The sequence below is a fragment of the Sus scrofa genome, chromosome 4 (genome assembly GCF_054392235.1).
Source record: "Sus scrofa isolate SSC_HxYL_T2T_F1_AM1 chromosome 4, Sscrofa_HxYL_maternal_Yorkshire_Landrace_v2.0, whole genome shotgun sequence".
Lineage (NCBI taxonomy): Eukaryota > Metazoa > Chordata > Mammalia > Artiodactyla > Suidae > Sus > Sus scrofa.
Window position 1 is genome coordinate 8,351,890 of NC_139386.1, and position 24,754 is coordinate 8,376,643.

General features: G+C 50.7%; 1 protein-coding gene and 1 non-coding gene across 3 annotated transcripts in view; one reads left to right on the forward strand and one right to left on the reverse strand.

Moving 5' to 3' along the window:
• The window catches only part of TG (thyroglobulin), a 224,048-nt gene that overhangs the window by 108,184 nt on the left and 91,110 nt on the right, over positions 1–24,754 (reverse strand). For both annotated transcript variants that reach the window (XM_021088574.2, NM_001168418.2), the window contains 2 exon segments: positions 6,576–6,710; positions 4,462–4,626 (listed from right to left, as the gene is read on the reverse strand). In XM_021088574.2, the coding sequence (XP_020944233.2) occupies positions 4,462–4,626; positions 6,576–6,710 (300 nt within the window).
• MIR9795 (microRNA mir-9795) lies at positions 10,346–10,429 on the forward strand. The gene has a single exon (NR_128477.1). It is a non-coding gene; the product is annotated as a microRNA mir-9795 (primary transcript).

Here is a 24,754-nt window from a genome sequence, read left to right on the forward strand (position 1 = left end):
AATTACTCGGACTTTAAAGAGAACAGAAGGGCACAGAACGGGCAAGGTTCCCTCCTCCCGGGGGACCTGGCGCCCAGCCCCATCATCCGACACGCCAGGTACTCCTCTGCTGAAACGCGGGGGTCCCGGTGAGAGGCCTGAAGGAAGACCGCCACTTCCTCGCTCACTTCAAGTCAGACATCGCACCCAGACCAGTTTGCCACAAACTTACAAACATAGATATATTTTTTTGTCTTTTTGCCTTTTCTAGGGCCGCTCCCATGGCATATGGAGGCTCCCAGGCTAGGGGTCGAATTGGAGCTGTAGCCCCCAGCTTATGCCACAGCCACAGCAACACAGGATCTGAGCCACATCTGTGACCCACACCACAGCTCATGGCAATGCCAGATCCTTAACCCACTGAGCGAGGCCAGGGATCGAACCCGCAACCTCATGGTTCCTAGTCAGATTTGCTAACCACTGAGCCACGATGGGAACTCCTCACATGTTTCTTTCAAAGCTTTTGGATTTCCAGATTATAACTAAGACCTGGTATTTGCATGTCACCGCTGAGCAAACAGGTTTAGGGGCGGAGGATGGGCAGCTGCCAGGACCTCAGGGTGATGTAGGTCCCAAGCCACACTTGCCTGAGTCCTGACTCTGACCACAGCGTCAGAGGGTCGCACGAGGTCAAGGGCCAGGCTCGGCCCAGGCCTGCAGTGCCCCCGTCCCTTGCTTGTGTCCCGACCCCGCCCCCCCGCCCCCGCCCCCGGTCTATTAGGTGAGGCTGGAGTTGCTAATCCCCAGACATGGACCAGCCGCCCTGTGGCCCCATCTCATCTCCCCCACTACATCTTCGTCCATTCCTGCAGGCACTGAGGACACCTTTGCGGAGCCCTGGCTTGGTGCCAAATGCCATTTTCAGGGACTTAAGGCAGGTCTGTGTCTGCTTCCCCACAGACCTTAGGGCCTTGTCCAGAGGAAACCAACTCTAGTGTGAAGAGATGCTGTGTGTGTGTATGTGTGTGTGTGTGTGTGTGTGTGTGTGCTTAAGTCTCTCGTTATTTCCACATGGTACGTTTGGTTTGCTCAGCTTCACTGTGGGCTGATAGGGAGAGGAGGCAGCTTCCTCTCCAGCTTCTTCTGTTGAAAATACACATATACGATGACTAAACAGGAGCCTGGGAGAGGAGACAGACAGACAGGCAGGTGGAAGTCTATGCCTTCCTCAAGAGCTCGGTACCATGCTGGGGTTCAACCGGAGGCGGTTTTCACCCCAGGAGACATTTGACCGTGTCTGGAGATATTCTGGGTTGTCACAAGTGTGGGGGAGAGAGTCTGGCTACTGGCATCTCAGAGGGCAGAGGCGAAAGATGCTGCTGCATGTCCTGCAATGAAGATAGGTCCCCGCAGCAAAGAGTCGTCCAGTCCTGGAGGTCAGAGGTGCCAGGGTGAGACCCCTGCCCCGCTGTGACGTGTGCTCTTGACTTCCAGGCCACTGAGGGTCAGCGTGGTGAGAAGGAAGCAAGGGTGGTCTGCAGAGGCCAGCAGACCTGCGTTTCGAGTTACAGACCAGATACTTTGGAAAAACTTTGCGATTCTTCTGATCCTCAATTTTCCCCTCTGCATAATAGGAACAGAAGCAGTCTCTACCACACAAAGATGTTGGGAATAAATAACATGACGCCGGTAATGTGCCAAGCCCAGTGCCTGGCAAATGACAGGAGATTAACACATGAATGAATGAATGAATGAATGGGAAAAAGGGGGGGGGGGAAAGAGTGAATGAAACCTTCTCTGTTGCAGAGATACTGGCCTGTGGGTTAGACCTCAAAATGGAAGGAGTTCCCATTGTAGCTCAGTGGGTTAAGAATCCAACTGATATCCATGAGGATATGGGTTCTATCCCCGGCCTTGCTCAGTGGGTTAAAGGATTCCGCGTTGCTGGGTGGCTGTGATAGGCCTGCAGCTGCTGCTCTGATTTGACCCCTAGCCTGGGAACTTCCATTTGCCATGGGTGCGGCCCTGAAAAAATAAGAAGGAGGATGAACTCAGAATGGAAAGAAATTAGTTGCTGCTTTGTGATTTAGCCTCAATCACAAATCATGACTTTTCTCACCGCCCCTGCCCCCCCATCCCCGGGTTCCCTCTCACAAGGTTTCAACTACAAATCCCAGGCTCTCGGGCCAGCCTTCAGGACAGTGGGTGCTAAAGCAGCAGAACTATCTGAGGTCAGCTCTCTTGCTCTGCAGGAAACAGCCACATTTCTTGAACGTGGCATCAGCTGAAGGGGGAGCAAGGCAGAAAATATAAAAGCTGAAGAATTTCGAGGGAATGCAAGCCTGCTTTCCCACGGACACAGCGGTATTCGACCTCCCTCCAGAGGCTGCCCAGTGAATCCTGGACTGAACGAGATCCAACGTGGGGAAACCGTTTGCTGTGCATTTCTCCCTTTTTAAATCCTTTGCAGAAATATGGATTTGTTCCCAAATACCCACAGATTGAGGCCATGTGACTACCTAGGTTAAGAAAATTCTCTGTAGTTCCAGGTGCACAAGAGGTGCGAACAAACAGCATCTGTGTAGATACACGCGGGCATCTTCTGCCGGAAGTGAGCGTTTCACACTGAATTTGAGCCACACAGATTTAAGAGAGAAGCAGTCTGATCTGCTTTACAGAACTCAAACCTCAAAGGGAAGGCATCCCCCAGCCGGACTACCCTGCGGACTGGCTGTGCTGCGGGTGAAATCTATCTAACTTGACTAAAGGACACAAATGTCCTGAGAGAAGGCAAGTTTTGCGATTTGAGTCCAAGACCTTAGCTTGTAGGAATCAAAGCATTCCTGGGCCAGGGGACACTTCCATGATCCAAAGGCTGAGGTGGAGGAGTTCCCACTGTGGCACAGTCAGTTAAGGACCTGGCACTGCTGCAGCTGTGGCGTAGGTCACCAGCGTGACTCAGATTCCATCCCTGGCCCGGAAACTTCCATAGGGCTCGGGAGCAGGCAAAATAACTAAGCAAATAAATAAATAAATAAATAAATGTTGAGGTGGAGGAGGGGGCCGAGTAGATTCCACTGGATCCAGAGAGGCCTGAAGGATCATTAATACTCTGAGAAAGGAGTGGGGACAAATCTTGCTGTTTCTGGGTTTTGTAAATAAAGTTTTATTCGCACACAGCCAAGCACGTGTATTCCTTCCTTTCTGTGGCTGCTTTCCTGCTGTAACAGCGGAGTTGAGCAGCTGTAACAGAGACTTGGGCCATAAAGCCTAAGTTATCAGAGGGAGTTTGCCAACATTTGCTGCTAAAATGAGAGAGCCGACACAGTCGGCATTGCTAAAATGCTATTCGTTTCATCCCATGAGCACGTCGAATGCGGGAGGTGTGACCCCCAGGCCCGTGGTTCCCACGTTTCCTCTTCTTCAGCTCTTAACCTATTTCACTTAGGGAGGCACTTACTTCTTTTTAGCTTCTTTTCTTTTTTTAACCCTCCCCACTTTTCCCCTTTGGTAAGCATAAGTTTGTATTCTATGTCTGTAGGTCCATTTCTATTTTGTACATCAATTCATTTGCATCGGTTTTTTTTTTTTTTTAGATCCCATATATAAGCAACATCAAAGGATATTTGTCTGGTTTACTTAGTACAATAATCTCTAGGTCCATCCATATTGTTGCAGATGGCATTATTTCATTTGTTATGGCTGAGTAATATTCCATTGTATATATGAACCACATCTTCTTTATCCACTCAACTATCGGTGGCCCCTTAGGTTGCTACCTTGGCTGTTGTGAATAGTGCTGCTATGAACATAAGAGAGCATGTACTGTCTTTTCAAATTACGGTTTTCTCCTGATAGATGCCCAGGAATGGGATTGCAAGATTATATGGTAACTCTGGTTTTTTAAGCACCGCCCATATTGCTCTCCATAGTGGCTGTACTGTGTTACATTTAAGGATATATTTATATGTTGCTCTCCCTGCCTCTAGGGATAGGAGACCTGGCTCCAAGTCTCCGTTCTGTTCCGTCATCACAAACTGTGTGAAATCAGAGAAGTAACTTAACTTCTCTGGACTTGAGTCTCCTAATTGCTGAGACAGGGATAAAACCCTTATCTTGCCACCTCGCAGGACAGCGTGAGAATCACATGAGATAAGACATGTGAAACAATTTCTAAACTGTAAAACGGAAATGCAGAGTGGCCTAATTAATTCTTTCACTCAGAAACTCCAAGGCCAAAATGGCTTCCGTAACTCAAGGAAGTAATGAATAAAGGCAGAGCAGAGAAGCTCTAAGTCAGAAGTAGGGTTTTCATCTTCCGTCCGTCCCTCCTGTGTGAGCGCCACGTAGCCTAGGATGACTGTGACTTTCCCTGAAGAACATCAAAAGCCACTGCCCACAACTCATGACAAGCTTGGACAGTCCCTCCCAGCCCTACCCAGGCCCTCAGGAATGGCTGCAAAGTCTCCGGCTGGCACGTACCTGGCTTCCGGTAGATGTGGGTGGCCTCTTCACGGAGCAGAAGTTGGCAGTTCTGGGCCTGCAGGCTGTGTGTGCAGCTCTGAGTATCAGCATAGAACATACACCTCACAGCACCAGGTCGGGTCTGCAGGGTGGTGACGAGGCAGGCCTGGTGACGGGAACATTCTGGAGTAGGAGGAGAGGAGTGGGGCTCAGGCCTGCAAAATCACCTCAGTAGGGCATCCATGCTTCTGGTCATGCATCCAGAGCCATGCACCATCCATCCATCCAATCATACATCTATGAATGCACCCATCCATCCATCCATCCATCCATCCAATCATCTATGAATCCATGCACCATCCATCCAATCATACATCGATGAATCCATGCATCCGTCTTCCCATCTATCCATGCCACCCCTCCATCCATTTATTCAATTACACATCCATGAAGCTATGTATCATTCATCTTCCCACCCTTCCTTCCTTCCTTCCCAAGATGACGGGGGTTCCTGGACAGAAGGAATTAACCTAGGAGAGAAGACGCTTGGTGGGCTGGCCTCTTCAGTCTCCTCATTCTCCTTCAGGGTCAGGCCAAAGTCAAAGTTTCTGAGGGGAGGAGCCTGCCAGCCATCCTTCCATACAATCGGGCCTCATGCACCTATTCATCCATCCACCCACCCACCCACTCACTCACTTCTTCATTTAATCACCAGGCACAGTGCTAGGGGCTGGGAATAGAATAGTGGTAGTGGGCGACCCAACCATCCCATAATATATTTCCCACACAACAGTCAGGATTTTGACTGTTTATTTATTCACAAATGTTCTCCTATCATTCTGCTGTTGAAAGCACCTCCATGGCTCCTGAAACTCCAGGTCTCAGGAACAAGTCATACAAGACAAAGCTGTCCATGCTCCACCCTTGCCTTCTTCTTCAGCCTCATCTCCCTCTGGGCCCCTTCCCATCATGCCCACCACATCCCAACAGAGGTTATGTCCTTTCCCATGTATATCAGGTGTGCACAAGACAATTTAAATGATTCACGGCATTAGGATACTCAGTCCTAAGAATGACTCTGAAAATAGTGTTGCTTCACTCGATTGAGCAAGCAGTGCATTGCATAGAGGTGTTATTCCTAGCCCAGCCTCTGTGCTATGGCACCACCCAGAGTTGTGCAATGTACAACCTATACAACTGTACACAGTGGTCCTGGTTATAACAGGTGAATATTGTTATCCATCCTTGTAGAGATGGAGATTCATGGACCCTCAGAGCTGGAGAAGTATAAACATCATCTAATCTTGGTCTCTTTCTGAAGGTAAAGCCTTTCTAGAACTTTCTGATCATGTGGTCACCTAGCTTTTGTTTAAATACCAGTGACCGAAACCCTCTAAAGGAAGCATGCACCTGTGGACAGCTTTGCCTATTAGAAAGTTCTTCATGTGGCACTGAAAAACGTCTCTTGAAATTTGAGTTTTACCCATGGGTCTTCGCTTTGCTCCATGAGGTTGGCAAGCACAATGTCCTTCCTCCTTGCCACGGTGGCCCTCCTATCATCCGAAGCCATCTTTTCTGCCAGACTAACCCCCTAGATCCCTTCTCCACTCTTCCTCTGACTTGCTTCAATGCTGCTCATTTTCTGCTGGCTTATTGCCCTGGAGTCCTTGACCGTGGGCTGACCCTGCAGGAGGATGAGGAGGCTGCAGAGGAGAGCCCGGTTCTCCTCCCGGAGGGGAGTTCCTTCTGGCCACGCACTCCAGGTTATCTTGGGGTCTCCTATGTGCTCCCCTTTTTTTTTTGCTTTTTAGGGCCACACCTGCAGCATATGGAGGTTCCCAGGCCAGGGGTCAAATTGGAGCTACAGCTGCCGGCCTATACCACAGCCACAGCAACACCAGATCCAAGCCGCATCTTCGACCTACACCACAGCTCACGGCAGCGCTGGATCCTTAACCCACTGAGCAAAGCTGGGGATCGAACCCACATCCCATGGATATTAGCAGGGTTCATTTCTGCTGAGCCACAGCAGGAACTCCCTCCTCTGTGTTTCTGCGTCAGAACCTTGAGCAGCACGGGGTGAGAGGGATCTCCAGTCAGCCCCCTATCTGGAGGGTGGTAACTCCCCTTACCCAACAAACAGCGCTCTCGGGCAGCAGAGAAGTCTCCGACGGCTGCAGTGCTGATGTGGGCAACGTCAAAGTTTCTGATGGACGGATCAACAACCACTGAAGAGGGGGGCAGCGGCTGCCACGAGTCCAGAGCAACTAGGAGGGAAAGCAGGCAACGCCAGTCACAGAGTTATCGCTTGGTGCATGATGAAGACAGTGGAGTGACCCCCATACTCCCAAAGGACAGCCCCAGGGCACCCCCCGGTGGCCTCCGCTCCCATGTGACCCCAATTCTTTGTCCACCTCTCCACTCTACAGTGATTTTTAAGAGCTGTTTTGTGAGCCAAGTTCTGCATTCAAACCTAGGGATATAGAGGTTAAAAAAAAATCCATCCATACAAAACCAACCAACAAAAAGCATGGCCATTTCTATTGAGCAGCTCACAGGAGAACGGGAGAGAAACTGAACAGACAAACATCATGCTACAGTTTTTCTAAGGCGAAAATTAGAATGATGCTGGTAACCATGGCAAGAACAGGCCCCGCAGAGTGTGTTGTGCGGTGCTCTGTGAGGTGACCGTCCAGGCTGCCTTTGGGACCAAGGCTCTCATGCCCCATCTGCTGGGAATCTGGTGGCTGCGGCTCCCAGCTAAGTCCCTCTCCAGGAGCTACCAGGTCTAGGCCAGCTACTGCCTCTCCACAGGTCAGCTTTTATCCCCAAACCAGTCCATGTGGGTATACCGAGGCCCAGCCCCCTTGCCTCGAGATGGGACAACTCCCAGGGCCAGCCTGGCTTCACAGTCCACTGAGGCATCCGTGGGCCCCTCTCTGGCCTGCATCAACATTCTACTTCTCCCCCTGCCCAGTCCTGCTCCCTCCCCTCCTCCCAGGCGCTGCCCCCAAGGGCGCTTCCCGCTAGACAGCCTGCGCCCAAATCTCCGACTGAGTCTGTTTCCCGGGAAACCTCAGCTAAGACATCCTCTTTAAAAGATGAAGACGGCGAGGCAAGGAGTTCAAATGTCTTGCCCAGCAGCGGGCTGGTCTTAAGGAGGGAACGAGGTCGAAAGCAGATCTTTGCATCCAGAGAGTCTGTGCTCTCTGACTGCTCTGCTGAGCTGTCTTCCAGTCCTGTACCTGACATGTGGTCTCAGTGGTGGTGGGGTCATGGTGGCGGGGGGGGGGGGGGACCTCTGGGTGTGGCTGCCAGAGAGATGCTTGGCAGAGGCGAAGGGATCCGCCAGAGCACCTGTGTCCCTGCGGGTCCAGGCTGATGGATGCATTATTCTGTCCACAGACGGCATCAAACTGGACACAATGGCACCTCCCAAAATAGGCCTCTGTGACCACACAGGGGCACGGATGCTAGAACACCCTACAGAGCTGTTCTCTGGGGGCAGCCTTGATAGTTAACAGAGAAATCCTGCCTTTGATGCTTTTTTTCCTTTCTGTCTTTGATTTATTTTTTTTTCCCCTCAGAAGACCATGGTAGTTTATCCTTATTACATTTGCATGTGAGCGTTTACCTTGGGCTGGCAGAACGCCATGGCCGTCTTAGATACAACGCTTTACAGTTTGCAAAGTGTCGTTACTTAGCACCCAAGCCCTCTGGCGCTGTTACTCTCTGGCCTCAGTTTTCTTGTCTGCAAAACAGCATCCCTTTGATTCCCCGTGGTGCCCCAGCTGGGAGGTGAGGAGGGGGCTCTAATGCCCCCTTCACAAATGAGGTGTCGCAAGCTAGGAGAGGTTACACGACTTTCCAAGAACACAGAGCTGAACAGTGACCAAGCCAGAGACAGACCCTGGCCTCTGGGCTCTAAGCCAGTGCTGCTTCCGTTTCTCTGAGCTCCCTACAGAGCTAAGCATCCTCTCTGGAAAATGACCCCCACGTAGGGAAAGGTCCTTGTCTCTGACAGCACCGGGTTCTTAGCTTTAGAAGGAAGCCTGTCATTTTTATCTCGAAGCTGTCTTTGACACCAGAGCCCTGAGGGTCACTAAAATGAGAACGGTAAAGTAAGGAGCAGGACAATCTAGCACCACCTCCCTTTTTGATTTTAATTTAAAAAAGAAAAAGAGAGAGAATAAAAGGTTTATCCAGAGAAGTGGCCAAATAATGCAGTCAGACCTGCTGCGGCCTCAGGAGGAGGAAGGTGGTGCCCCCACCCGTCAGGGGGTGGGGCGGCCTCAGAGTCCGGAGCTGCGTCCTTGGGACCCTGGGACTTTGTGGCTTTCCCACAGGAGACCCAGGCCTTTCATTTTCTGAAAGGCCTCTGTGTGTTGCTATTTTCATGGTCAGAACAAGTGACACTTTTGCAATAAGATCAAACTGAGCTGCCTATTTTTAGACGTGAGTCCACTGCAATTTCAGAGATGGGTGATGGTGGGGTCTTGGAACCGAACTTGCCAATTAAGGTCTCAGAAAGGAAGCCTTGGCTGCCCTCCACGTTCACGGTGATGTCTAGGGGAGAGTGCTCGAATTGAAGGGCGAATTTCACCTCCAAAGTGAGAGCCAGCTCATCTGCCGCCACCCCAGGGCCTGGAGCCAGCTCTTGGCCACACCCTCCCGTCCCCCTCCGCAGCCGGCAGGACCCCCTGGATAAGCCATAGCCACCACGCAGAATCCCACGCTGAGGGTTCCACGTGCATCTCAGACACATTCCGAGAACAAGTTCCCTGTGAATGCAAGAGCACGGGGAAGCCTGAAACGGCGGCATCTGGGTAGCATTTCATGAGCGTTTACTAATCTTCTAAGAACCGGACGATACCACTTAATGTTCACGATAACCTGTGCTGAGGACACCACAACCTACAGATGAGGGAACAGACCCAGCAACACACACAAAGGGCTTGGCTGGCCAGCGGCAGTGCTTAGGCTTGAACCAGCTCCCTCAGCTTCAGAAATGGTGGTTTACGCCAATGCCAGACCTCCGCTCCAGGTGAGTGACGTGGTGGGGCTTTCGGGCTCATGCAGAGGGACAACCTGCTCCGAAATGCAGCATCTGTGGTCTGCTGATTCCCTTTACTTTTTCTTTTGTTTAAAATGCACTTTATGGATAGCATTGTCAGCATCACATGTTTTAAAAAGAAAACCGGAGTTCCCGTCGTGGCTCAGTGGTTAATGAATCTGACTAGGAACCATGAGGTTACGGGCTCGATCCCTGGCCTCACTCAGTGGGTTAAGGATCTGGCGTTGCGTGGCTCTGGTGTAGACTGGCGGCTACAGCTCAGATTAGACCCCTAGCCTGGGAACCTCCATATGCCATGGGAGCAGCCTTAGAAAAGGCAAAAAGACAAAAAAAAAAAAAAAGAAAAAAAAGAAAAAGAAAACCACTTCTCCTTGAATTTGAAATCCGAGTTGATCATATATTAAAGTCCCTACATGTTAATGGATTTTGTTTGGTGAGTACCAATTCTTACCCAGTCACCTCTGTTAATTCTGACTCTATTTCCACCCTACTTAAATTATAATCACTTTCAAATGTATTTTATCATCAAATGGTAGAATATTTCCCATATTATATTTTTCACAAATATTTTTTGTCTATTTATTCACCAGACGAAAGTCAAGGCCATTTTGTCAAGAAAACACTGGGAGAACATGACATGGAAACATTAATTTGAGAAAAAGATTTTTCACGTTATGTTTAACTTTTCATGTCACTAAGAACAGAATGGGATTTTTTTCTTCACTGCATTTTTTAAATGGTTACTGTTGACCGAAAGGAAAGCTCTTTATTTGTGTGCATTTGTTTTCTAACAGGACCTGAACTCACTCACAGACACAGACAGCGTCGAAGCTCAGGCTGCTGTCTAGGCCACTGCTTTGGAAAGAGGCCCACGCTAGGTTCCAGATTTAGGGAGGACGTGCCGCCTGGCAGCTGTGACGAAGGACGGCGTAAATGAGACCCATATGATTAAGCAGCCAGGTTCTTTAGGTTCACCCTGGCTCCTCCACTTGACAGCTCTGTGAATCTGGACAAACCACGCGGCCTCTCTGAGCCTCAGTCTCCTCATCAGTAAAATGGGCATATCACCAGACGCTCTCTCCTGAAGCGGTCTTGGGGAATGAATGAGTCACTGCAGGCGAGCTGCGAGGGCCTTGGCGGGGTGGGGTTAGTGAACTCAGCCACTCCCGCAGTCCCTGGGCGGGGCTCCTGGGTGCCTGCTGTGTTTGGGTCACAGTCTTCCCAAACTAGGCAGCGAAGTACCTGACTGGGGCGCTGGGGGAAATTCTCTAAGAGGCATGGAGCCCAATCACTCCCGCTGATGTCAACCCCTTTGCCCTGACCCGGCTCCTCTGGCTCCTCCTTGTCCCAGGACACCGGCCTCCAGCCCAGGAGGGTCTCTGTCGGCACCTCCCTCCCGCCTCTGGCCCTGGGACTCTTGACGCCATTAGCGCAGTGGAACCAGACCTTCTGCCCCACCAGCCACCAGGCTTCAGTGTCCACAGGACACCTGCTGCTGAGTCAGTGACATTGTACTCGGCAGTTTTGAGGTTTTTTGAGCCCAGTGCATCCCCAGATGAACCTGTCGCCGCCCCCGACTCCGTCCTGCTTTTACCCCCTGCTGCCACCTGTCTCCATCAGCCACCCAGCTGTCCAACCCGGAGATCTCATCATCCTCCCAGCCCCCAGCCCCTCAGCTCCTCTTTTCCATCTGGAGCCTGGCCTCATCCTCTGTCACAGACCCATCTCACCCCCTCAGGCTGTCGACACACCTGGTGGCTGGGGTCACCTCCAAATCTGATTACGACACTCACTGCCCTAAGTCGGCGAGCTAACAGGGCAAGCCTTCGGGGGTCTCCACCTGCAGCACGCCCCTCCCACTTTCTCAGGGTGGGCCTGGGCGCCCCATTCTCACCCTACACCAGACATGTTCAGTAGACAGAGATGTTGCTTTACTACGTCATTTGAGTTCCTTATGTCAGCTCAGATCCATCCACTTCAAGCAGATAGGGACACTGAGCCACAGAGAGGAAGAGTTACATGGCACGCCCCAAGGTCGGTCACAGAGGGACTCTCCAAGGTCACATGGTGTTTGCTGAGGTCAGAGGTAGAGCCTGGTCTCCACCCCCGCCAGCATGGTTTCCATCTGCCTGGCGGTAGCCGTACCCCCTTCCCAGCAGCAAACACCATCCCTGCATTGTCCTGTGGAATCTTGGTGACTCTCTGATGCTATAAAGACAAGCTGCGTATGAAATATCACTGACAGGTCCTAAGACCTTGGTGGAGAACATGCCATCAGAGGAGCATGGCCTCGCCTGTCCACTGGCAGAGGGGAAAGTGTGACCCTGAAGGGAGAGAGGCTCGCCCATGTCACCCAGTCCTTCCTCTGGGATGGGGACAGGTGCTCCCATCTAGTGGGCTGGCAAACTCAAGATGCTCTGACTCTGTCTTACAACACTGAGACGGATGACATCATCCCTATTTTACAGGGGAGAAAAGGGAATGAGGGCCAGAGAGGGCCAATGCCTCGCCCAAGGCCACACAGCTAAAAGGCAGCGAGTCAGCATTTGAACCTGGACAGCCCCCATTGAGTTCCGCTGTGCCCACAGCCTTGCTGCGAGTGGGCGGGGCCCAGGGGAGGGAGGGGCTCTGGGGCAGCGTGGCCGGCAACCTCCTTGGCACAGCATCCAGATAATTCCATTCCCTTCCAGATAGCATTATTCCCTTTTTTTTTTTTTGGTCTTTTGTCTTGTTGTTGTTGTTGTTGTTGCTATTTCTTGGGCCGCTCCCGTGGCATATGGAGGTTCCCAGGCTAGGGGTTGAATCGGAGCTGTAGCCACCGGCCTACACCAGAGCCACAGCAACGCGGGATCCGAGCCGCGTCTGCAACCTACACCACAGCTCACGGCAATGCCGGATCGTTAACCCACTGAGCAAGGGCAGGGACCGAACCCGCAACCTCATGGTTCCTAGTCGGATTCGTTAACCACTGCGCCACGACGGGAACTCCAGCATTATTCCCTTTTAATGTAAAATAAGCTTAAAAAAAATCACGACTAAAAATATGTTCGAAAATGTCCAATATATGGAAAACCGTGTTGAATTCCTTTCCCTTCTTTCCTTCCCTCCCTCCCTTTTCTCCTTCCTTCCTTTCTTCCCCCTTTCCTGCCTTCCTGTCTTTCTACCTTCCTGTCCTCCTTTCCAGGCATCAATTTAAAATGGCTTAGAGTCATTTCAACTCTTAAAAATAGCTAAAACAAAACAAAACAAACACCCACGTAACTGCAGCCTGCGTCAAGGCAGGAGGGATGGGTCTGCTGCTTGCTGGCTGGGTAGCCAAGGGTACCTTCCCGCTCTGGCCCCCATCGCTCTCATTTGAAAAATGCTGGGGGTGGGGGATGGGGAGAGCCTGTCAACGTTTTTTTTTTTTTTTTTTTTTTTTAATCAGATCAAAGTGCAGAAAGGTCAAACAAGGCACAGATGCCCAACGTTCAAATAACCACAGACCTATTTTTTAAAATGAGAAAAGGCCAATACGATTTTCTTAAGAATCAACAAGAATAAAGGAAGTGAGTAGAAACTCTCGACTGAAGAGAACCCAGGGCTCTTACGGCTCTTCTTGCAAAGAAAACCAGGAAGAATTCCTTTCAGCTCCCCATCACTTATCAAAGTCGTGGGCGCTGAATAGGGAAGAAGCTGGAGGAAGTACTGGAGGTGGTTTCCACGTCCAGGCTGGCAGGTGGGGGTGAGGGGTGAACATCCAAGCGCTGAAGCCTTTCCGACAGGAAAAGCTCTTCCGACAGGAAAAGCCCTTCAGGCACCAGCAAGCCACTGTGACCTTGGCGTGAGCAAAGCGTCCCACACTCACTGGTGCTACGTTCACAGCTTTGTCCCACACTCACTGGTGCTACGTTCACAGCTTTATGGCCACGAGCTCTCGCTGGCGGGGGAGCGACACTTGAGTGCTATCATTGTTGGACGGGACCCACACACAGACATCCTCCTTTCTCACCAGGCAACACGCCTTTCAAGTGAGAGCCACGTCACACTGGGCTATTTTTGCCCTCATTTGAACGCAGAACAAAACAAAACAAAAACACACCTAGATGTTCCTTTGATAACAGAAAGAAGATTTTGCGCCCTTGTTCTTGTGCAATCGTTTTGAAAGATGAAAATGGGACTAGAGCTCGCTGCTGGCCTAGCGTGTCTTCAAAGAGAAATGCCTGACACAGCAGACCCTACTGAGGCTGTATTAATGTTTAAACACTAGACAAATACCCAGAGACCTGTTTACTTCTGCTCAGTCCCCACATGAGTATTTTTGAGCTCCCAGGAAGTAGGCCTTCATCTTAAACGCGGCCCTCCCCCGCCCTCCCAGCTGAGCAGAGGGACAGCAGTGAGTGCTATGGGGGGAGTTGTGCCCCCATCCCACCCCAAGATTCATACATGGATTCATCCTAAGCCCCCCACCTCTGAACGTGACCTTACTTGGAGACAGACAGGGCCTTCGCAGAGGTCATCAAGTTTAAAGCGAAGTCTCCAGAATGGTCTCCAACCCAAGCAGACTGGGGTCCTTCTACAAGGGGGGAATTTGCACACAGAGACGAGCATGGACGGACAATAACGTGCAGACACAGGGAGAAGACCGTGTTCTAAAGCCAAGGAGAGGGATCAGGAACAGCTCGTTCCTTCACAGCCCCCAGAAGGAACCCACCCTGCCAGCACCTCAATCTTGGACTTCCAGCTTCCGGAAGTGAGAGAGAATAAATTTCTGTTGTTGGTGCTATCTCGTTACAGCAGCCTGAATTAACAGAGTGACTGAATATTAGTAAAAATACCCATTCCTTGGTTCATAGAAATGCTATGCCTCCTGTTGCATAGAAATGCTGATCCTAATGATAATTCTTATCATGTCAAATAACACACATTAAACGTGCTAACATTCATTAAACGGTTCCGATTTGGCAGACACGTTGTGATGGGCTACAGGAGTTGTTTCATTTAATCCACACACAGCCATGGGCATGGCTGATCTGGTCACCGCTGAGGGCACGTTTTAGGGCGGGACCAGTCTGGGGGCACTCTGCTGGCCCAAACCCCAGCTCTGCCCACTGCCAGCTCTGACTTTGGGTAAATTACACTCCGTAAGCTGGAAGAGTCATGTCACCTATGTTACAGAGCAGAGCTTCCCATATGTTAAGGGTCCGAGTTTGCTACCGATCCTTCTAGCTCCCCTGGGGGAAGGGGTAGAGGCAGCTGGGGCCAGTCCTCCCATGCAGCTTTCCCAATGCCATGCCATTGCCCCAGTGCATGTCATGGCATGAAAAGCCAGTGGGCTCTGGACACACGGTGAAGGCTAAATGGACCGACACCTGTAAACTGCTGGGTGCATAAGAAGCACTCAGTAGCCTTTATTAAAAATGTACGCCTCGTGTATTGGCCTCCAAAAAACCAGAGCTTCTACCTCTGTGCCACGCTGCCGAATGTCTGAGGGCATACTGCTGTTGCTTGCAAAATAAGGCATTTTCAACCGAAATATGACCCTTAAGAGTACTGATAGGACTGCTGCCACCCCCTCATCTTCCTGGTCAAGACTGTTGCCCAGTGGGGCGTAGCTCTGGTTATACAGCCTGGGAGGACCAGAAACAACAAGCTCGGATGATCTGGGGGTTGGAAGGATGGAGAAAACAGCAAATCTTCAGGAGAGGACAGGGGTCAGTGAGGCTTTTCTGGTAGAAGCCAGACGGTAAATATTTTAAGTTTTGCTGGCCACTTACTCATATTAATTATCTCTATATGCCAAATTTCCAGCTCCTGGGTCTTATACAGAAACAGAGTGCAGGCTGTGGTTTGCTGACCTCTGGTCCAGAAGGGCCATGGGTTCAGGCACTGTGCATCATGATGGATGGAGAGTCTACATTCTGGGAACCAAAAACCCAACCGGAAACTTGACAGGGAGTTTTCGTCCTGTGTCCAGGAAGGAGGAGTTCTCTGAAAGATGCCATCTGAAAGGTGGAATTCTATAACTTTATGTTTATAGTTGGCCTTCCTAACTTGGCCTGTTGAACTCCTTTTACAAAATGATGATGATTTAGTTGTTTTGTTTTCCAAGAACTGTTCTTATTGGTAGAATGAAAAGTCGGCCAAAATGAGCTGTCCTCCAGTCCCAGCCCCGCCCGTCTTCCCTCCCCTGACGCGGCCTCATCTCACTCCTGACCCAGCCTCCTGCAGCTCCCCTGCTCTCTGAAATCAGGTCCCTGCTGTCACAGCGGATCCTCGAGCCAGCCTCATCCTTCCCCATCGACTGTGTCCTGGGAACAAGGTTTCTTACCATAACTGTGCCCTCAGCTCATCTCCTGACCTCATGCTGGCTCATAATCTTCCAGCTATGGAGCCTTGTGATAATTCCCATTATCCTTAACTAGGGAGGCCTGGTCATGCTCCCACATTCTTCAAACTCTCTACCAGGCAGCTGGGAATTTTCATCCCCCCCCCCAACTCGTGCTAAACTCTCGAGTGCCTTCATCCACGGGGAAAGTAGATGGCCTGTTTCACATTTCGGTCTCAGCTTCCCAACCTCTTCAGTCCCAGAAAGCCTTATTTCCACTCACCCCAGCCAAGCTCCTCCACAACCGCATCCTGGCCCTGAGCCCCATGGCCAGGTAAATCCTACTTGTCCGAAGCTCCACGTGCTGTTACTCTGCAGAATCCTCCTTTTCCCAGCACTTTTATCCTTTCTTCCACTAAAAGCTCTTTTGTTGTTTTTTTTTTTTGTCTTTTTGCTGTTGTTGTTGCTATTTCTTGGGCCGCTCCCGCGGCATATGGAGGTTCCCAGGCTAGGGGTTGAATCGGAGCTGTAGCCACTGGCCTACACCAGAGCCACAGCAACGCGGGATCCGAGCCGCGTCTGCAACCTACACCACAGCTCACGGCAATGCCGGATCGTTAACCCACTGAGCAAGGGCAGGGACCGAACCTGCAACCTCATGGTTCCTAGTCGGATTCGCTAACCACTGCACCATGATGGGAACTCCTAAAAGCAGCTCTTAATGTCACTGTGATTCCCACCCTCTTCCCTGCTCCATGCTATCCATAGTCTCTGGCTTAGCATAAACCAAGAGAATCCATTGGTCTATTGCCTCAACGTCCCTTCCGCCAGGGCCCTCACCTTTCTCCCCTCCCAGGTGGATTCAAGGGATGGGCCTGCCTCCTCTGCAGCTTGTCATGGCCTGAGCACAGCTGAAGAAACACCCACAAACAGATGGGCGCCTTTACAACGTTCAGATCTCCACCCTCAGCTGAACTCTCAACAGAGCCTGACAACGCAGCCCTCTCTCCTTCCCGCTCTCCACAACCACTGCTTCCAAGGCTGCCGTTCCCAGGCACCGGCATCGCCATGACCTGGCCCCACTTAGCCGGGGCCTGAGCTCCTGCCTCTCAGAGAAAGAGGAACCACTGTCAGCACTGGCTTCAACCCCCTGCCCGCTTCAACCTCCCATGAACCGTCCCGTCTTGCCCTCTTTGCTTCTCCTAAACAGAGAAAGGGGGGCTGTTTGAAGCCAGCTCCCCCTGTTTGAAGCCAGTGTGCTCTTCCTTCACCCGCCGCCCCCCAGGGACATCCATCTGCCAGTTAGCCCCCCGGTCCAGCCCCATTCCCGTCCTTCCTAGATGCCCAGTCTAACCCTGGATGCTGACGCTTTCTTCTCTGCGTGAAAATGTCCATCCATTTCTCCACTGTGGAAATAACCCTCACTGTACCCGAAGGTTTCTTCACTTGGCATCTGGGTTTCAGGAGGTTCATTTCCCTGGAAATAGAGGCAAAATGTGGTACCCGTGGAGGGACGTGTTGTTCTCAATACATTATCATGGGTGATTCATGACCTAAAAATGGACAGTCGCCAGCTAATGTTCCACAGGTCTTTTTTAGCTCTCAATCTCATTCTTTTTCTTTAGCACAAAGATTTTTGGGAAAGTTTGTGGTTTCCATGTTCTCAAATCACCCCTCTGTCATTGCTTCCCTCATCACCCTGCTGCACTTGCAAAGGGCTCCTCGTGATTAAGCCAGTGAAGGTGTTGGCAGCCCCATCTTGCCTGAGGCTGCTGACCGCAGCGTCCTCCCCTGGTTTCCATGACACCACCGAAGGCTGCTGCGCCTCGTGGCCTCTCTCTGGCTCCTCCCGTGGGACCTGCACTTCCTCGGGGCTCTGTCTTGACCTCTACTGTGTGTATCCCAGACACTCTCCGTGGCTGAGCTCATGATATGACTTAAAATACCCCCGACATGCCAGCGATTATCAAAAGGACCTCCAGGCCAGACCTTCACCCGAGCTTCATGCTGAGCCATTCAGAGCTCACTAGACACCTCCAAGCAGGTGGCCCCGGAACGCCCCAAACTCAGCACGTTGGCTTGAGCTGCACCCTGCAAGCCGACATCCATCCTGGCCCACGCACACTCTAACAGGCTCCCTCCTGACCTCCTCCGTCCTGGACTCGGCACCGCTACCCATGGGGCGGCCCAAGCGGACACGTTCAGTGTGACCCTGGACTGGTGTTTCAGTAGACAGAGTGTCCGGCTAGAAAGAATGCTACAGAAGGAAAGTCAAAATAAATATTTGTTCAAGTCTAAACTTCAGATTCTACCATTAGAAGAGGACACTCTGCGTGAGGTAAACAGTCATCTGATTTTCTTTGCAAACCCACTGCTCCAAGGCCCCCCGTGTTCCGTCTGCTGCCTCCCCTGCCTGCCTCTACAGCCTCATCTCCCATCAGTCTGCTTCCCACCCCAACCTCACAGCTGCTGGTCCACAAGACATTCTGCATTGTCTGAGCTCAAGCACTCTTCCCTTTGTTCGCACTTACAAAGTGAAGCCAGTTGATGCATATGATGAAGTTTCATCCTTCAAAACCCAACCCAGATGTTGTTTCCTCAGAATCCCTTCTAAGACGCCTTCCGCCACTCTGCCATGGTTTTCCTTCTGCTCTGACCATCTTATAAATATGTCTAGTGTTCCACTAGTAGGCTGTGTTGCATGTTTTTTCTCTGTTAAATTATGAGCTTCTTCCTTTTTTTTTTTTTTTTTCTTTTTGTCCTTTTAGGCCGCATCCATGGCATATGGAGGTTTCCAGGTTATGGGTCGATTCAGAGCTATAGCTGCTGACCTATGCCACAGCCACAGCAACGTGGGATCCGAGCCACGTCTGTAACCTCCATCACAGCTCACAGCAATGCGGGATCCTTAACCCACTGAGCAAGGCCAGGGATTGAACCCACATCTTTGTGGATACTAGTTGGGTTCCTTACCAACGAGCCATAATGGGAACTCCAATTATGAGCTTCTTGAGATCAAAACTCTGCTTTAGGAGTCCCCGTCGTGGCGCAGTGGTTAACGAATCCGACTAGGAACCATGAGGTTGCAGGTTCGGTCCCTGCCCTTGCTCAGTGGGTTAACGATTTGGCGTTGCCGTGAGCTGTGGTGAAGGTTGCAGACACAGCTCGAATCTGGCATTGCTGTGGCTGTGGCGTAGGCTGGTGGCTACAGCTCCGATTCAACCCCTAGCCTGGGAACCTCCACATGCCATGGGAGCGGCCCAAAGAAATAGCAAAAAGACAAAAAAAACCCAAAAAACTCTGCTTTAGTTTTCATTAATTCTTGAAGTCTTATCCTAATAGCATATAAAACTATTAACAATAGACATAGCCATGGCTAGCACTTATTAAGGGTTCTATGCATGAAACAGGAATAACAGTATCGCTATTTTGCATGAACTTTTCAATCATAAATATGTAATGAATAAGTAAATGAACGAAGATCCTTAATTAATAAAGGAGAAATGGGATACAAATTATTTTTTCACCTTTCTAAAGATGAATGCTATAATTATTTTTATACCCTAAGACCTCAGCAAATAATTATTGAATACATCAGTTGATCAATGAATCACATAGCAAGCAAATAACGGGCAAATTATTTCATAATACCTCACTTTGATGTGATGCACTGCAGTTTATGAGACACTTGGGTTTACACTGCAGCGTTTAAAAAGACATCAACCTGTGCATTAATCATATTACTATTACTATTTTGCAAGGGACAGAACTGAAGCTCAGAGGTGGGGAATAACACGGCCAAAGTCATAGAATGATTGACAAGCCAAGGACTTGACCCAGACTGCCCTCCCAGCCCCCACTCCTAGAGCTGCCCCTCTCTCCCCATGGCTCAGCTCCAGACTCATAAATTGGTTCTGCTTAGTGGCATGAACATCTCAGGCAGGGATTTACAAAGACGTCTGAGCTGGTCCATCATCTGTTGAGGTTATGAACTTGGGGTTGGTGAGGAACCATCTTTTACACAGCTAACTTCAAATACACTTCTAGAGAAATGTCTAACTATGAAATAAGCACACACATGAAACCAGACTTGGAACTACACTCTGCCCATGTCCTTGTGACAAATCACTAAATCCACCACGAGCAAAATTCCTGGTGGAAATTCAAAGCCTCTGACTGACTCTGATTTCTAAGAAGTTGACTCCTATCAAGTGGAAGCCCCCAGATTCCACCCCCATACAAAGGCTACCTGGGAGATGGCGTGAGGGGGTTGCTGAGAGCATTTGAACTCCTCTTTCTTGGAGTCACTGTGAGTGATCCTGGGGAGCTGTGGAAACCTGCAGAAATTCAGAAGCACAAATGCCTACGGAGAACCCAGATGAGCTGAGTAAAGTCATGCCAATAGTGCAGAGGCTTCCCTAGGGACAGTGAGCATGAGCATGGGACAGTGGCCACCCTACCCCTCAGTGGACTGCACGTAACTTGCACAAGGTCCCAGACAGAGCAGGTTTGAACCCAGGCAGTCTAAGCCCCCAGACGGCACCCCTGCCCTCTGCCTCTCCTGTCACTGTGGGAGCAGGAGCTGCTGCCATCACAACTTAACCAATTAATTACCCACTAGACCGTTAAGTATCGTGCCAAGCACTTTCCCTACCCGGCTCCATCCAAACCTCACAGCAGCCTGTGAAGGTAGGTGATATCACGAAAGCTGCCTTGAGGAACCCTGAGTTCCGAGCAGTGAAGTGAGTGGCCCCTGCTTACACAGAGTAGGAACAGAACTGGAATTGAAACCCAGATTCACCCAATGCCAAGGTCCCTCTGCTTCACTGCTTCTGCTTCTAAAAACATCTGCCAGGAGCCTGTGGTAAGTTATCACAAAAACAGAAGAAAAAAAAAAAGCCACACCTAAAAACACAACTGTGCCAATCATCAGAATTATAAAAATAGAAAACTTAAAGAGAAACTCAGAAGCCATTTAAGCCACGCCCTTACACAGCAAAGGAATAGCCAACATGCTTGCATGCTCCACTGGCGGGGGGCTCACCCTCTCCTCCTGACTGCATCACAGCAGGACCACACACACCTCCTCCTCCACCCTCTGACCCCGTCCCCTCTCACCTTGTCCCCCACTGCTCCTCCCATGATGCCAGACGCTCTGTCTGTACCGAGCTCCCCTCCTCCGTCTCTCCTGGGCGAGGCTCCCCTCCTGGACTGTAGTCATGAGGGAAGGAAAGCGATTGCTTCCTTGAAAAACCAAATTCAGTTCCCCCAGGGAGGCCAGGACATCCAGCACAGACTCAACAGTGGGGGGAAATCAGTGAAGAATGCGCAAAGGATCATAAAATACTTTTTTAATAAAAAAATAAATAAAAACTTTATGCAACACTAGGCACTGGTAACCTAGTATTACCCCCCCCCCTTTTTTTTGGCCATGCCTGTGACATGCAAAAGCTCCCGGGCCATTTATCAAACCTGTGCCACAGCAGTGATCATGACAGATCCTCAACCGCTAGGCCACCAGGGAACTCCAGTATTACCATTTTTAATCAACAGTTAAAATTATTATAACCCATAAAACTAAGGGAAATCTACCACTGTAATGGATTACATTCAGAGATGGCTTAATTCATAGTCAGCCATACAGAAGGACTTGAGAGGTCCTGGGAAGGGTAACCTACCTGAAACATTTTCCCCAAAATGCTTACCAAATGCTCTGAATTTCCACTCTTAAAGAGGAAGCCATTTTGGTCTACGCACTTGTTAAAATGCGACCACTCTTGGGGAAAACATTATATTAAAAAAAGAAGGTAGGTCCTAGGTTGGCATATTTTGTTCTTGGCTCCATCTCCCTTAAATTCAATTGAGCAAATCCCCAATGGACCATGTACAAAACTGGCACTGTCTGGGAAGGAAGTTATCAAAGTATATCCTTAATTTGCTCCCTAGTCTAAGATCTAACAAATGTTTAAGACACAATTATTCAGCAAACATTCAGCAAATGCCTCTCAGGCACACTATGTACAGTTGCACGAGTTGTATACTGTACAATTGCATGAGCAGAATTCACCAAGATTATCTGCAAAAAGGATCCCTTAGAACTGGTAGGGCTTGATCTAAGCTAGCTGTTCCAACAACACAGCCAACCTTCACCAGGCACTGGGTACAGCAGTTTTACATAGAATACCTCTTTCAAGCCTAATATCACTTTGAAGACATCATCATCTCCATTTTATAGGTGAGACAACTAAGACTCACAAATATCCTTTAACTTGGTCAAGTTCACATACCCGAGGACTGGCAAAGACAGGATTCCCGTATCCCACGTGATTTCCAATCCATACATGTGGTTACCATTCCTCCATTTGCTCATTCCTCCAACAAACATCAACTGAATCACTATTAAATACCAACCTGGAGCAAAGCGAGTGTTTGCATACACATTTTTAAATGATAAAATAAGACCGCGAGTCTACTGCACACCAGACACTTTTCTAAGTGTTTAGGATCAAACCATGAATGACGAAATACCTGCCCTTTGGAGCAGGAAATCTAGTGAGCAAGCAAAAAGAATACGTCCATTCATTTGGTAAACATTTCCTGGGAACTGCCTAGATACAGTCATGCTTCTAGGGGCTCAAATACAGCAGGGAGCAAGACAGATCAAGTTCCTGCCTGGTGCGGCTTCCGTTTTAGAGGAAGGCAAACAAATACTCAAGAAGGAAACAAGTGAGAAAATTTCACAGCAAAAAGACCTGAAGGTAATGAAGGCGGGTGAAGGGGTAGAGAGTGCTAACTGGCCGCTTCCACGGGGCGGTCGCAGGTGTCTTGGAGGAGGTGACGTTAGCTCAGAGCAGAGGACCAGCCCTGAAGATGCAGGGGGTGAACTTTCTCCATGGGCGGGGCTCTTTGAGACCCCCTTCACTGCCGTAGCCCCAGCACGGGGTGCCCAGCGCAGAGTAAGTGCTCGCTGACTTGTTGGATGAATAAGCGAATGAACGGGAGCATGGCAGCCGAGGCAGAAGAAACCTAACTTGGGCCTAACCCAGCGCCTCCCCAGCTGGCCGGAGGCTCCCTCCTGGAGAGAAGCGAAGCCTTCTTCGCTCCCTCACATGGCCTACTTTCCTTGGAGCAACCCTGGCTGTGATCCCGGCTTGCTGGCTGTTCCTCCGTGCCGGCTCCTGGGTCTAGAGGAGCGGAGAAGAGGTGCCGGGGAGCTGCCCGAGGGAGCCCGTGCCCAGAGCACACTCAGTGCTGCCAATTCCAGCCATGAGGCTGCACGGGGCGCACACTGGCCTGAGTCTCCCACCTGTCCCGCTGCGCGCAGCAGCTGCTCCCTAGAACATTCACTCGGCTCTCCACGGACTGAAGGCAGGAAACAGTGCGAGCCTGCCAGTCTCGCCCCACGGGGCCCTGGATTAGGGGATCTATCCCTGGGCTGCACTTCTCCTGAAGTAAGGACAGCAAGACAGGGAGTGTGTGTGCATGTGTGTGTGTAAATATTTGGAAAAGAGATTTAAGGTTTCTACAAACATCAAGTCATTCTGGAGTCAGTGCCTGCTCATGTGGCCCTTTCAGCCCAAAGCCGAAAGGGTTAAGAATTGGCTGGCGGGGGTTAAGGCACCACCAGACCCGTGGCTGCAGCCGGAAGGTGACAGCGCTCCTGGGTCATTCCATAGCACCCATTCCAGCCTCACATGTGCCCCGGGTGAGATCACTAATGTTCAGTGCCTGATGCTTCAGGCCATGGTGTCCTCCAGACAGTGACCAAGCCTGAGTCTGGCACAGGTGGAGATGCCAGTGGCTGCGCCAACAGTCTTTCTCGGGACACATGACTGCAGTCAGTCAACGCGGTCGGCTCCGTCCTTGCCCAGCGGTGCCAAGGGGTTGATGGAATTCAGTTGATCTTTTCTGCAAGTGTTTTCCATTAGGCTGGAGACATAGTTGTGTGATCCTCAAAAACGTCAGCCCTGGCAGCGAGTGAGTCCCTCATCTAATTGAGGGAAGCACTGGGGCATTCTGGTGCAGCAACGGGCTTTGAAGTTGGTCTGCCAGCTTCAGTCCTGTTTCATCACTTAACCGCTGCGTACTCCCGGGCCAGATTCCTCAGCTCCCTGATGTCTCCGGTGGCAAACCAATCCGGATCCAAACCCACTCTCCTCACTGAAGATGCTGACTGGCTGGTTGGGTTCTCCAGGAACCAGACTCTGAGACGGCATCCAGGATGCAGGTCATTGCTTGGGAAATGGGGTGGGAGAGGGCACGGGCCGGGCAGAGGGAGAACTCGAGCTTCAGTGCAGCCTCAGCGGAGGCCTCCGCTCACGGCTAGGGGTGCCCGGCGATCCTCAAAACTGTCACTCATTGATGTGACTCTCCCCGCGGGGTCTGACGGTGGGGTCTGTCTGGGGAATAGCCCTTCATTCCTGAGGGGGTCTGCGGGACACCACGGCCCACACCCCAGGGCGTAAACCCCTCATCTTCATGCACCTTTTATTCAGGGAGGAAAGGAAGTATCTACTAAACACTTCATGCTCACAGGAAAGCTGGTTGGTAACAGGGTCTATTTTTCAAATGCGGCCACGGAGGCTCTGTTAGGTTAAAGGGACAGGCTGGGACGGGGATGTGCGAGCATCTGGCCCCCCAGAGTCAGATAAGAGCATTTGGTTTGAGCTTGTCTGCAAACCTTGCTTCTTTTCTCCTAAAGACGAGGGTTTTACCCATGCTTGGTATGTACATGCATGTGTGCATAAGCGTGAACACACACGCACGCACACACACCCCCATCTCAGAATCACAGACACACACCAACACCCCGTAGGCAGAGTACGCCCTCCCTCTGAGTCACGTCAGAGAAACATGCTCACGCTCTTTTTTGGAGGTTCCCAGGCTAGGGGGCGAATTGGAGCTGCAGCTGCCGGCCTACGCCACAGCCA